We start from the raw sequence: 14,321 nt of genomic DNA, 5'->3' as shown, positions 1-14,321 counted from the left end.
AAAAACATTATATAGACATAATTCACCACAGGGGGTCTTTAACATTGCCTGTGTAATGTAGAGATAATAGTCTAAAATGATCTATTTTGACCCACATTTATGTAAGTGTATTACTGCAGTCCATTATAGAAATGAATTTTAAAAATGGTTAACTAAATATGAAAACAATTCGTCCACATGATTCATGGATTCACGGAATGGCAGATGAAAATTCCACTTACACACCAAATAATGACATCCACATACATTTTAGGATTAAAAAAGTAGGACTGTGTATACTGTATGAAAACCTTGTTTTGAATTTCTTTTTAAATAGCTTTTATACGCAAGCTTGTTTCCACTACTAAATAAAAAATAAAAAGGTAATTGTGACTTTTTATCTCACTTTTTTTCTCGCAATTGAGTTTTACATCTCACAATTCTAACTTTTTTTCTCAGAATTACAAGATATAAACTCACAATTGCGAGAAATAAAGTCAGAATTGCGAATTATAAACACAATTCAGACTTTTTTCTTGTAATTGCGAGTTATAATGTCAGAATTGTGAGTTATAAACCCACAGTTGTGAGATACAATCTCACAATTGTGAGAAATAAAGTCAGAATAGCAAGTTATAAACTCACAATTCTGACTTTTTTCTCATAATTCTGACTTTTTTTCTCGCGATTCTGACACTATAACTGACTTTATACCGCAATTACCAAAAATGTTCAGAATTGTGAGATATAAACTCGCAATTGCGAATTATAAAGTCCAATTCTGAGGAAAAAAGACAGACTTTTTTTCTCAGAATTGGGAGTTTATATCTCACATTTCTGACTTTAACTCACTATTCTGACTTTATAACACGCAATTGCGACATTATATCATGCAATTCTGACTTAATAACTTGCAATTGTGAGTTTATATCTCGCAGTTGTGTTTATATCTCGCAATTGTGAGTTTACATCTCGCCATTTTGACTTTTTTCTCAGAATTGCATCATATAAACTTGCAATTGCGTTACAAAGTCAGAACTGCGACTTTATATCATGCAATTCTGACTTTATAACTCACAATTGCGACTTTATATCACACAATTCTGAGAAAAAAGTCAGAATGGCAAGATGTAAACACGCATTTGCGAGAAAAAAGTAAGAATTGTGAGATAAAATGTCACAATTACCTTTTTTATTTTTTATTCAGTGGCGGAAACAAGCTTCCATACTTTTAAATAAAATATCTTATTGTAGTAATTCATTATTACTGCATAATACAAATATTAGAGAGCAAAATCTGTAGTTGCTAATTAGACCTATTTATGATTCTGAGATCCTATACACACATTTCTCTCTTAACTGGTCAGATTTAATTGTGTAATCACAGGGTGTTTCCAAGCTCATTTCAAATAAAGTAAATAGACATCTACCACTCCAGAGTTCAGAAGGAGGGGGAGGATCTGTGAGTGCAAGTTCATAATGAAGTTTGGGAGGAGAACCTTGAGAGCATGTGCAAGGTCAATACATGTATGACACACATTGATACAGTTCAAAGCACATCAAATACATCTCTCCAACAGAAGGTCTTTCCTTCAGTGCAGCAGATAATGAACAGAACTCTCATTCATCTCATTCATTGTGCACATGCCAAGCTGCATTCATGTAGTGTACTTAACAGTCTACAGCAATCGAGAGGGAGTGGTGCTTCATTACAATCCTTGGTGTTGATTCACTGGGAGCAAATGTGACATGCAAGCTCTATCACCGTTGGCATGGTCACACCAGTAAAGCAAATCTTTCAAATGTGGAATGGGGATTTTCCTACCTTTGAATGCTGAGCAAGTACAGTTGTAAATACACCACATCTGGACATACAAAGGTTTTCTATGCAATGACAAAATTATAATTTAAAGGGGTGGTTGATTGTTATTTAACTTTTTCAACTTTAGTTAGTGTGTAATGTTGCTGTTTGAGCATCTGCAAAGTTTCACCCTCAAAATATCAAAGGAAGATATTTTCTTTTAAAGAATTCACTGTTTAAGGACTACAACAAATGGCTGGTAGGGACTACAACAAGCTTCTTCCCGGGTTGGTGACATCACTAACCCTAAAATTTACATAAACCCCGCCCCCGAGAACACACAACAAAGGGGGTGAGGCCATGTTGGACTGCTTTAGAGAAGAGGAAGAGTTGTTGTAGTAGAGTGTTGTTATCATGCCGTCATTTTACACCGGACTGCTTCACAAACGAGGGTCAATTCAACACTGGATTTGCAGAAAAGATTAACATGACGGCACTTGCTAGTCAATGAGTTGAATCAACTCCACAGCAACTACATAAATCTATCCACTAACCATTCAGAAACGTCCAGTTTCATTCTAAAAGTTGTAACTTCTTCCTGAGTCTCTTCATCAGTGTCGACTCCGGTTTGAACAATGTAAGGCTGAACACCGTTACTGACAATCCTCATTTTGGCTGTGTGAGATTCTCCAGATTTGTTGTTGTTGAGCAACGGAAGCGCAAGCTGTTAAAGCGCCGCCCTCTTCTGGAAAGGGGGCTGGGAGCAGCAGCTCATTTGCATTTAAAGGGACACACACAAAAATGCCGTGTTCTTACACCCAAATAGGGGCAAATTTGACAAGCTATAATAAATGATCTGTGGGGTATTTTGAGCTGAAACTTCACAGACACATTCTGGGGACACCAGAGACTTATATTACATCTTGTGAAAGGGGCATTACAGGTCCCCTTTATACATAGGAGTAGACAAAATGGGAAGATTATTGACTGCTCTACTGGCATCATTTACACAATGTAGCAAGATGTAGAATATGATTCGCATCCTTATTGATCCTGGAACAACATTCCTGTCCAAAAATTTAATCCTAAAATATCATATCCCTACCCCTAAACCCAACCCTACCCATAAGTTATTCCATAAATCAGAGGGAAATGATAGGTGAATAACACTGATGTGGAAGCACCTAACCCTGGTTATAAGCCTAAACTTGGCATAAACTGTAAACTTGTCCCTCAAATCTGATTGGTTGATTGGAATGTTGTTCCAGGATCAACAATGTTTATCCAGTCACATGTTGGACTTGGTGAAGAGGGAAACATATAGAGAGATTGATTATGTTGGTCAGAAGAGATAAAGATGTCAAATTTGTCGTCACTCCCTCATCGGTTGTATTAGAAATACTCTCGCAGCACCGTTAATTCAGGGTTTTTTTTTTTTTCATTACTGACAAGGTAATATAGTGAATGTTTTATGAGCGGTAGGATAATCTTTCTCTCTTTTTTTAGTTATGAGAAAGAACAATATTCATCCGCACAGTCAAGCAGAGCCGAAGCACAACCAAAACAATGTTCTTCCGCAAAATGCATGCAGTTTTGTTTTTTAACCACTAGAGGGCCAAAGTTACATTGTGGACCTTTAAGAAAAATTGCCTAATTTATTTACTTTACAGATACTGTGATACAATGAATCTGGAATGATTCTGATCATTTCCGATTGTATCGCGATTCTCTCTCGAATCGATTCTGAGCTCAGTTTTTAACAGCAGATGGCACTATGTGCTTTAGAAACATACATACTCTTCTAGCTTCCAATTCCTTTACACACACCAATTAAACTTAAAATAAACATTCATAAAGTTCGAAAAGGTTGAAGTGAATTACAAGGGTGCTCACAGTGGGCTGTTTACATTAACCTCACGTCATAAAAGCATTCTGAGCCGAGGTGCAAGTATATTTAACCACTTACATGACCAAATGCACAAGCGCTCTCCAGCGCTCTTCTTCATGAGCATTTAAGTGTGCGGTTAAAAACTAGCCTAGAGCGTCATCTGCTGTTAAAAAACTAAGCTCAGAATCAATTCGAGAGAGAAAATATCAGGATTGTATTGCGAATCGATGTATTGTCCCAGCCCTAATGTTAATACAATTTTGTATTTTGCCATCTTCCCATTAATTGTAACTGTGATAATTATAGAAATACATCTTTATGTTCAGAGGTACTCATTTATGCTGTGTACTGTATTTACAAACAGGCCTGTATCCTGTAGCCTACTTCTCATTTCTTTTCTCTCTCTCGCTCTCTCTTTTTCACACGTGTATTTGTTCATGATGGAGTATTTTGGGTGTTAACCAAACCCTTAATCTGGAAGACTCAAATGAACACCAAACCAGGGCTCTTGCCATATGAAGTTCTGTATGAAAAATGTGTCTGTTTATGCACAATATGTGTTTGTTCAGCATATTGGCCACATAATCATAGCTCACACAAAACCATGTGTTCTTCTTTCCTCTGGTGTCTTCAAAGATGCACAAACAGTGAAGTCATACTGGGCACACAGACTTTGATGGCCATAATGTCAAGCTAACTCAGCAGCCATTATTTCCTCCTCATTCTGTCTCTTCTTCAGTCTTTTCTTAGATGAAAAGGTCGGTTTTAAAGTCAAAGAGCGGCTGAGTTTTTATTTTTTATTTAACCCTCCACCTCCGCTCTTTGTTGGAGTTCCTGCTGTGCTGTTTTTGCTTTTTGAGTGGTCACACCAAGTTTGTTTTTCCATCTCCCGTGTTCTTCACACGCAGGGTTGACGCTACACAAAATGCAGTGACCTTTCAGATGCAGATAGACGAATGGGCTTTCCTCTCCTGCCAAAATGTCAACGTCTTGAGTTTTTCTTTTCCTCTCTTTTCGTTGTTTGCTTTTGCAAGCGGCCTTGGCAGGTCGCTGTGACCCTCGAGCCTTTGGCCTCAGGCTAAACATGTGCTCTGTGCTTCTGAAGAACATTATGACCCCCATTACAAACAAAAAAGCCTTTTCAGACTCTTATTTAGTATAGACTTCTATTACAGGACACATTCAATTGACTAACATCATTCCTAATAATTGCTTATTAGTAGTAGTGTTTTCTAAGGCAAGCATCCGTTATTATTGTTCATACTGAGATAGGGATTTGAACAAACCCCTCCTTAGCTAAATATTAAACTTAATAACTCACACTGTTTGTGCTACAGACATGCATGATAACTTAAAATGTGCCGTTTCTTGAGAACAGGTGTGCTTTATTACAGGCAATTAGACATTTTCGAACTTGGTGATAAAACAGGCGAACCACCTTGATAAAACAGTTACCACCTTCAGCAACCTATCAACTGCAGAGCTACGCACAAACAATCACTTACAACACCATAGCAACTTATTAAACAATCTTGTTTAATAATGTATTGCATGTATTGTAAAACCCAATGCTTTTAAATTGAGGATTACCTCAATTCAGTTTAGTTTAGAAACCAACAGCTTTCTGTCATATAGGCAAACAGACACAGAACAACACTATTCTCAGATATCGTCTCTCAAAGTATAAACATATGTTTGGCAATGAAGGATACTAACGTCCTTCCTTGTCATATTTCATCTATAGAAAATAAATTAAAAGGCTTAAAGGGATAGTTCACCCAAAAATGAAAATTCTGTCATCATTTACTCCCCCTCAAGTTGTTTCAAACCTGTATAAATTTCTTTGTTCTGCTGAACACAAAGCAAGATATTTTGAAGAATGTTTTTAACCAAACAGTCGTGGGGCACCCATTGACTTTCATAGTATAGTGCCCCACAACTGTTTGTCTCACTTTGTAAATGTCAAAAAGGCAACTGTAAAAAAATATATAAAATATTTAGATGCATCTTTATATAAACCTGTACATGGGCATGATGATTAGTGATTTAAAGGGTCAGTTCGCCCAAAAATTAAAATTGTCATCATTTACTCATTATCATGTTGGTCCAAACCTGTATGATTCTCTTTTTTTCTTTGAAACATAAATATATTTTTGAGAAATGCTGTTGAAAGTGGATCTGACTGAGCAGCACAACACACTTGCAGCCAATCAGAAGTAGGGGCCGTGTCCTTACATGATAGGGGAGGAGAGAGACTGAGACAATCATCAGTAGGGGGCGTGTCCTCTCATGATGGGGGAGGAGACTGAGACAATCATCAGTAGAGGGCGTGTCCTCCCATGATGGGGGAGGAGAGAGAGTGAGCCAATCAGCAGTAGGGGGCGTGTCCACTCATGATGGGGGAGGAGAGAGAGTGAGCAAGAGGGAGATTTGAAGAAAGACTGCACTCTAAAAATCTTAGGTTATTTTTTTCTACCCAAGTCATGGGTTGAGCCATTTTTTGGGGTTATTTTTCCAGGGTTTTGGGTAGTTTTTGTGTTACCCAGCTCCAGGGTCAGACGTAATAACCCAGGGGTTATTTATCGTGGGTTTTTTTGTGACCTCCTCAGGAGAGAGCAGTGCAACTCCATCAAATTGGTGCACGTCTTCGGTAAAATACAGGTTTGTGTACATTTTATTTGATCTAAAAATTCGTTATTGTGCTGTATATGGTTTAATAGTATGCAAAGCAACATACAGGGGCGCCATGTGAGTCACCTAAACGAGTCTCGCGTCTGTCTTTTCGCGTGATGAAAACACCTGATGCCTTGCATAAAAATTTATTCAAAAAGATACAAAATATAAAGGATGTTAAAATGTATTCTCAGAAGTGTACACTGATTATTCATGGACAGGTTATGGAGTCAGTCACAGCATTTTTCGGCTACGAGTGAAACGCAGGTGGCGGTCTGAAGTTAGCAGTTCCCCCGCCGAACGCGAGCGATCTCGGCACGAGACAACAGAGACTGGTCGATTACATTTGAATTACTTTTAAATGTTTCATTTTTACTTCTAATATTTGTTAAATGAGCTTAAATGTATAGGTAATATGTATTAAAAACAAGATAAAATATTCAATACTATAAAATATGATCGAAAATAAAAGAATTATCATGCAAACCAGTGGTTGTGAGGAGTATTTAAAAAAATGTTTAGAGGATTTAAGTTAATCTGTAAACATTAATTTATGCATGAAGTAAAAAAAAAAAAAAAAAAGCTAGTATTATAGTAAAAATGAATCAACCCATTATGCTGGGTTAAATAAACAAAATTAACCCAACATGTATTCTGTCCTATATTTACCCAGCCCTTGGGTTGTTTTTAACCCAGCGTTTTTTAGCGTGTGTAGAAAGAGATGCCTGAGAGACATTACAAAAGAGAAAAGCTCAGAGGAAAATCACTGGAAAAAGAAGGATTATGATCAGGCAAGCACTTTAGGACCTGCGTTAATATTAGAAAAGCTTTCCAGCACTGGAAAGTTTCGTTGTTTCTGCTCCATACGGGAGTAACATTGGTTTTGCTATGTTTTAGAGAGCCAAGATATGCTGTTGTTGTAATGCTGTAGCAACAGGACAGTTTTTAGTGTCACTGAAGCATATTTTGCTTCGCTTCAGCTGTGATAAAAAGATGCCCACTCTTGAATTGCGTGTTTGTGCATTTTGGGGGCAATGAAAGGAGGAGTGTGTTTGTTTGGGTTGATTTCAAATATCAGCAGTGTTTCTCAGAAATCGCTTACTGCATCTTTAACAGGTAAGAGAATACAAAAGTTATGTCACTGTTTGTGTGATATCAAACTGCTGACACAACCAAGCAGGTTCTTTGGTCTCTTCTTTGCTTTTTGCATTGCTTTTGAGCTCTGTTTGCATCTTTGAATCATTATTTTCCTGTTTATCCATGTAAAGCTGCTTTGAAACAATCAGTATTATAAAGTGCTATAAAGATGACTTGACTTGACATAGTCATTATGTTTTCACCTGTCTTTCTATATAGTTTAACCTGCCCATCCCAAATCTTTTTTTTTTTTTTTTTTTTTTTTTTTTTGCATTTGGCACTAGCTTTTAAACATCCTGTAGTGAGTTTTAAACACACGCCCCATATCTAAAAATGGCAGGCGGAACAAAAAGCAAGTCCTGATGACAAAATACACAACATTGTCATCAGTCATCATACGCAACCTAGTAAAGTTGGGAGCTTTCAGATGAAAGCACCGTCACATGCATATCTGCCGTTGAACGGATCCACCCATTCTCCAGAATGAGGTGCAAATGTGATCAAACCAGCTGCCATGACTGGGCTGCCAGTCATTCTGATGCCAAAAAAAGAAACAAACCCTGAGGTCTACACCCATGTCATTTACTGTCCTTTGTTGACCGGGGAAACCCAGGATACCTGAACTTTGCTCTGGTGCTTTCTGCTTTCCTTTATCATCTTCAACAATTGTGCAATGTCAGCTAATCCTCCATTCACTCCAGTATGACCACGTCTTCCAGATCACAGTTAATGTCTTATCATCTTCTGTACTTCTGCCTTTGCACACCCAGCTCAAAGTTGTCAGAAACAAGGGTTAATGAGGTAAAGAGTAGTTATCAAAAGTGGCGTAGTGGTAGAAAAGTGTAATTTATTCTCCCAAGCAGAGTACAACAAAAAAGGGTACCTAAAATCTTTGTTTAATGCCCATAAAAATAGTATCTGTCCCAAACTGTGCTTCAGAGAGGTATGATGTCTCAGACATTGAAACAATCTGCTTTTCTTAAACATTTAATGCTGGTTGGACGCAGTGTTGGGGGAAGTTACTTTTACAGTAATAACACACCTCAGGCCTCAGGCTGAAGGAAATGCAAATTAGATATAGATACTTTTATAGCCAAAAGTATTTCCAAACTATTTCCATAAATTTTAATAGGCTATTTGTCTCCATCTAGTGGTGCACAAATATTTATGCGTTTCAAATATTTTTTTTTTTATAAAACAAACTTCTAGGTTTCAATAAATTAGACCTGATTCACATTTTCTAAAGACATTTTCAACATTTCAGAAATCATAATATATGCATTATCATGTAATAGGCTAATTACAATATACTCAGGGTGTTTTTTTGTCTTTTTATGGGGGGTCACTATGAACTGTTGTTATTATGGCAAAAGGCATATAACACTATACATGTATGAAACAACATGAGAGTCGGTGCGAAAATAATGACAGAAATTTCATTTTTAGCGAACTGTCTCTTTAAATGCGCGTGACCCTCCCGGACACTAGTTGGCAGCAGCTCCGCGCGCCTCCGTGAGCTCTGCGCGCATCATTTCTACGTCACTGTTTGTGCTGACGCGGCGTAAGCGCTTCATCCATCCGGATCACATACGTGTCTGTCTCTTTTCACCCAAACCAAGGATCGGACCGGAGGACAGACTGGAGACATGGCACCTAAAAGCAGCAACAAACAGCAGTCAGAGGAGGATCTTCTCCTGCAGGACTTCAGCAGGAACCTGTCGGCGAAATCCACGGCGCTGTTCTACGGCAATGCGCTAATCGTGTCCGCAATCCCCATCTGTAAGTTCCTCATCTGTTCCTGCTGTTGCTTCTGACATTTAGGTTGTGTCTAAACATTGAGCTGCTTACTTAGACAGTAAGCTTTTATGTTTTACTTTATCTGAGACTAAATGGTCTCCGTTATTGTCTTACTATTTTATTGTGATGCATACATAATCTTCTGTATTTTGTTCTTACCTGGTTCTTGTATATGTGTCAGGGCTGTTCTGGAGGATCTGGCACATGGATCTGGTCCAGTCTGCGGTGCTGTATGCAGTCATGACTCTGGTCAGCACTTACCTAGTTGCCTTTGCTTACAAGAATGTCAAATTCGTCCTCAAGCACAAGTAAGAAGCTCACAGGCTGTCTCTTTTCTTTTCTCTCTGTCTCCTAACACTTGGGTTTTGTCAACTTTACTAATTCAGAAGACTGTATTGATCAACTGCTATTACTTTCAGGGTTGCTCAGAAACGTGAAGATGCTGTGTCCAAGGAAGTGACTCGCAAGCTCTCTGAGGCAGACAACCGCAAAATGTCCCGCAAAGAGAAGGACGAGAGGTATTAGTCTTAATTATGAGGCATTCTGATTGGCTTGTCTGATATTATCATTGTTATTTTAGTATTATTTATAATGTATACTATATATACACACTATATAGGGTGAATTCAGGTTGATTGGGACACTTTTTCAAATTCATCTCAATGGCAAAAAGTGTCCCAATCACCCTAAATTCTCCATAATTTTTAATTTTTTATATTTTTTGTATTTCCATTTTTATTTGATTTAGTAATTTTGTTGTGCTTTTGTCATTTTGTATTAGTTTTATATATTTCTATATAGCTTTAATTTAGTTTTATTTTAGTACTTAAATTATTTCAGTTAGCTGCCAAGGCAACATTTCTTATTTTATGAAATATTTGTACTTAAATAAAATACAAATATATAACATGAAAAAACTACTTAAGTATATTTATTTAAGTACCCGAAAACGAATACTATTTTTAATAGTATTCGATAGAGCTGCACGATTCTGGGTAAATTGAGGATCATGATTTTGTTTTTGTTTTTTTTGTTTTTGTTTTTTTTTAAACCAAGATGTAATTTTCTAGAGGTTCTGGCAAAATGTTAACTGCTGCAGTCTATTCAAAAATGTTATTTTTAAAAATTGGTTTGAGTGAATGATTCAATGACTCACTTATTTAATTACTGGTTGAATCAGGGTTTTTTTGAATGAATCTCTTGAATAAATGATTCAGTAAAAAAAATACATTTTTTTCGCCACCTACTGGTGTAACGATGTAATCAATACAATCATTATTTGAAGCACCAAGTTACTTAAAAAGGTGATTTACTCTTATTTTGATCGCTTCCGTAGACATCAGTGTTTATATCTGAACTATAATCTTTTATCCCAGTACTTTTGTAATAATTTGAATATTTGCAACACAGAAATAATGATACTGTGTGATTGTGAAGCTGTTTCATATCTATACATGACAACGGCTCTCTCTGGCTCAGCGGCAGCGCAAAATGCAGATTTGAATGTTCCCCTGTGATTTTATTAAAGGTTTAATAGACATAGGTGAATCTTTGTCATTTCGGCATGAGATCACATGGGTGTTTGAATCGAGATTGTGATCTTTTAAGGATTAATCACGCAGCTCTAGTATTCGATTTAGTTACCAATAACAACACTGGCTATTATTGAAGATAGAAATTAAATGAACCACTTTAGATGTATCCTGTTGAGCCGATGTTTTAAATATGGCACAGGACATACCTACTGTTTGAAGTACTATGTTGTTAACAGTGATTCTTTGCCGCAGGATCCTTTGGAAGAAGAATGAGGTCGCCGATTACGAGGCCACAACTTTTCCATCTTTTATAACAACACTCTCTTCCTCTTGCTCGTCATTGTCGCTTCTTTCTTCCTGCTGAAGAACTTCAATCCAACAGTGTAAGTTTACTGTAGTGTTTACTCTTTAAGTGTGATGATTGGTTCAGATGTCTAACATTTACCTTTTTGTGTTCGTCACAGGAACTACATTCTGTCCATCAGTGCCTCTTCAGGTCTGATCGCCCTGCTGTCCACTGGGTCCAAATAAAAGACTGATTGCATCAGGAGAAGAAGATTGAGGAACAAACAAATGAGAGGATTATGGGATTGGGGGGAGGGAGGTGTGGAAATGTGTTAAAGGAGGTTTGTTATGTTTTGGGAGGGCGTTTATCATTTCATCTGTTAATGTTTCATGAAATTCATGATCAGTTAAGGCCTGTATGGTCTTCTCTTGTTTTTGTTTTGTACCAATAAAAGACTGTTTACTCATGTATCTCGTCATATTTTATTATAAGGAATTGGGGAGTCCAATATGACCAAAATATTACATCACGATATGAGTAAGTTTATTTCACAATAAGTTTATATATATAGTTATTTCTGAATGAAATAAGGTTTTTACGATACTAGTAGGACAAATAAATCAGAACAAAAATGCAAAAGAAATAATCAATGCATTAAGTGTTTCAGGTACAGTAAGTCTATATAACAGTAGTATTCAGGCAGAGGTGTAAAGAGTACCAAAATCAAAATAAAACACCTCAATAATACAATAAATCGAGGTCAACACACAATTAATATCACTTATTTTCTAGCAGACATAAACTGTTGCAGAAAAATGTAGGTGCCATGCCATGAAAAATATAATGAGTAGCCTAATTGCATTACTCAACACAAACGTATTGGAGTAAAGAGTACATATTCAAAAATGTAGTCAAGTATAGCGTAATGCTAGTGCTAGTGCTAGATGCTAATATCTTTGATACACAGTAAAACTACAATGTAGCCAAAAATATGGTGCAATGTGTACATTTTAGGAGGATCTATTGACAGAAATGCAATATATGAAAACTATGTTTTCAGTGGTGTATAAAGACCTCACAAAATGAACCATCATGTTTTTATTACCTTCGAATGAGCCATTTCTATCTACATACACCACAGGTCCCCTTACATGTTAAGTCGCCATTTTGCACTGGCGTATGTTTCTACAGCAGCCCTAAATGGACAAACTGCTCTACAGAGCACGTTTGCTTGACCGGCTCCTCTGGGTACTATAGAGTACCTCAGGGATGACATGTTTTTGTAGGCAAAACCCGTAAGCGAGTTAGCATTTTAGGACTTCCGGTTCCATCGACCCGAAGTCAATGGGTTTTTTGAATGGGTTTTTGCTAAATCGCCTGAAATAAGGTGTGTGGTTAACAAAGCCTCTAAATATTTTCACATTTTGATCTATGACATAAAACACACCAGTTATAACCCACTTGTGATTTTTTAAATCTTTATTGTGCCTTAAAAACGGCGGTTGCTAGCAAATTGCTAAAAGGGACTACTTCCTTTGGCGGGGACTTTAGATGTCATCATGACAAACAGGACATTTGGACAGCATTTCTCATGAAAAAGTGGATAAGTATTCATACACAGCGCAGATCATAATCAGCGAGCATTTAAATAAAGTTGTTTTATAAATAAAGTTTGAGGAAGCTTGGTGGTGGTGACGTTGATCCGCGACCATGGTGTGCTGTAGTCCGTTTATAGCCTACTGTTAGCTTTTTATATCTGACCACTTTATTTAGGCTTCAAAATGTATAAATATTGTGTTATCTTGATAGACAAAACGTGTAAGTGTTATAACCCTTTGTTAATCACAGTGCTTATTTTTTTGCGATTTTCCAAAAGTCTATGGGAAAAAAGCATAGGCTTTCAATCGAGGGAACCCGTGAGCCGCTAACTTCCGGGTTGGCCTACAAAAACACGTCATCCCTGAGGTACTCTATTGCTCAAACAACATATTTGTCCTGTGTTGGCCACCGTAGCATCTCTATATTGCAGATCGCAAACTCACCGCTAGATGCCGCTAAAATGTACACACTGCACCTTTAAGTACAGTAACTAATTACATTTACTCAAATATTTTACACCACTGTATTCAGGTAAGAAAACACTACAGAAATAAAAGTAATTTGTTGATTTTCTACCTGAGTTATTACATCTCAGATCATCATTATTTATATACTCTTCCTGAATTGTCTCAATTCCTCATCATACCAAATATTATTTCTACCCTCATTCTGGCCCTCTGTCTGAAATTATCCGATTTTGAACCTGCTTTGTTTTATTACAATGTCGGTATATGTAAATGAACAGTGTTCACTCGTTCTCCGTGTCTTTTGACAGCTGCAGGGCTTTCGTGAAAACTAGATTATACTACTTCCGCGTTTTGTATCCCCGCCCACGGACACTCGGGTCGACAGTAATTAACAGAACTGTTATTGGAAGGGTATGTTTATCACTGAAAATTGTATCATATTATGTTTATCTTTAAACAGCATTATGGTAAAAAAATAAAAAAAAATAAAAATGGAGCACTGTGGCAACAGCTTTCTTACCTGTATGCAATGGAGTTTTGCTCCGTATTTATGATTCTTTGCAGCCTTTATCCAGTGCCTTCAAACGCACTGGATCCTTCGCTGGAAACCGGAAGTAGGCCTAACTCACTCCCGCTAAACGTTTACTCTTTAAATTCTTGCACCCGAGAACAATACAAGTCAACACCATTAAGACTAAAAGTTTGCTAAGAAGTATTTCCTACTAAAGCAAGGCTAGTATTTATTTATACTAGTATTTGACTTGTATCCAAGCGTATCCATAGCAGACTGGTGGGCGCGGCCTTGGACAATAACATGCTAAGTGCATTATGGGTCTTGAAGTTTTCCTACTTATTTGGCAAAAGGGAAGACAACAGCCTTTTTTCCTCAAACTTTTATTGGGCTTTCTACTGTATAGGCAGCCAAGTTCTACTGTTCACTGAAAGGTTTTTTTTTTGGGAACCCAAAATGATTCTTCTATAGCATTGTTGTGAAAATCCTCTTTTGGAATTTATTTTTAAGAGTGTAGTTGGCTGCTTCATCTTCAAACGTTTCTGAAAATACTCTGAACAAACTTAATCTTCTGACTGACTTGATCTGAGACTCATTTAAAAAGAAACCATCTACTTTCTCCTGATGCTCACAAATCCCACAACATCC

The 14,321-nt window shown here is 37.1% G+C and overlaps 1 protein-coding gene across 1 annotated transcript; it reads left to right on the top strand.

Moving 5' to 3' along the window:
* The first annotated feature begins 9,003 nt into the window (after positions 1 to 9,003).
* Positions 9,004 to 11,566, top strand: ssr3 (signal sequence receptor, gamma). The gene is given in 6 exon segments (XM_051870992.1): positions 9,004 to 9,257; positions 9,457 to 9,583; positions 9,695 to 9,793; positions 11,063 to 11,109; positions 11,112 to 11,193; positions 11,275 to 11,566. Coding segments are annotated over 6 exon segments (555 nt in total). The 5' UTR covers positions 9,004 to 9,124; the 3' UTR covers positions 11,342 to 11,566.
* Positions 11,567 to 14,321: the final 2,755 nt, after the last annotated feature.

Source organism: Ctenopharyngodon idella, chromosome 18 (genome assembly GCF_019924925.1).
Source record: "Ctenopharyngodon idella isolate HZGC_01 chromosome 18, HZGC01, whole genome shotgun sequence".
Classification (NCBI taxonomy): Eukaryota; Metazoa; Chordata; class Actinopteri; order Cypriniformes; family Xenocyprididae; genus Ctenopharyngodon; species Ctenopharyngodon idella.
This window is presented reverse-complemented; position numbering and strand designations above follow the sequence as displayed.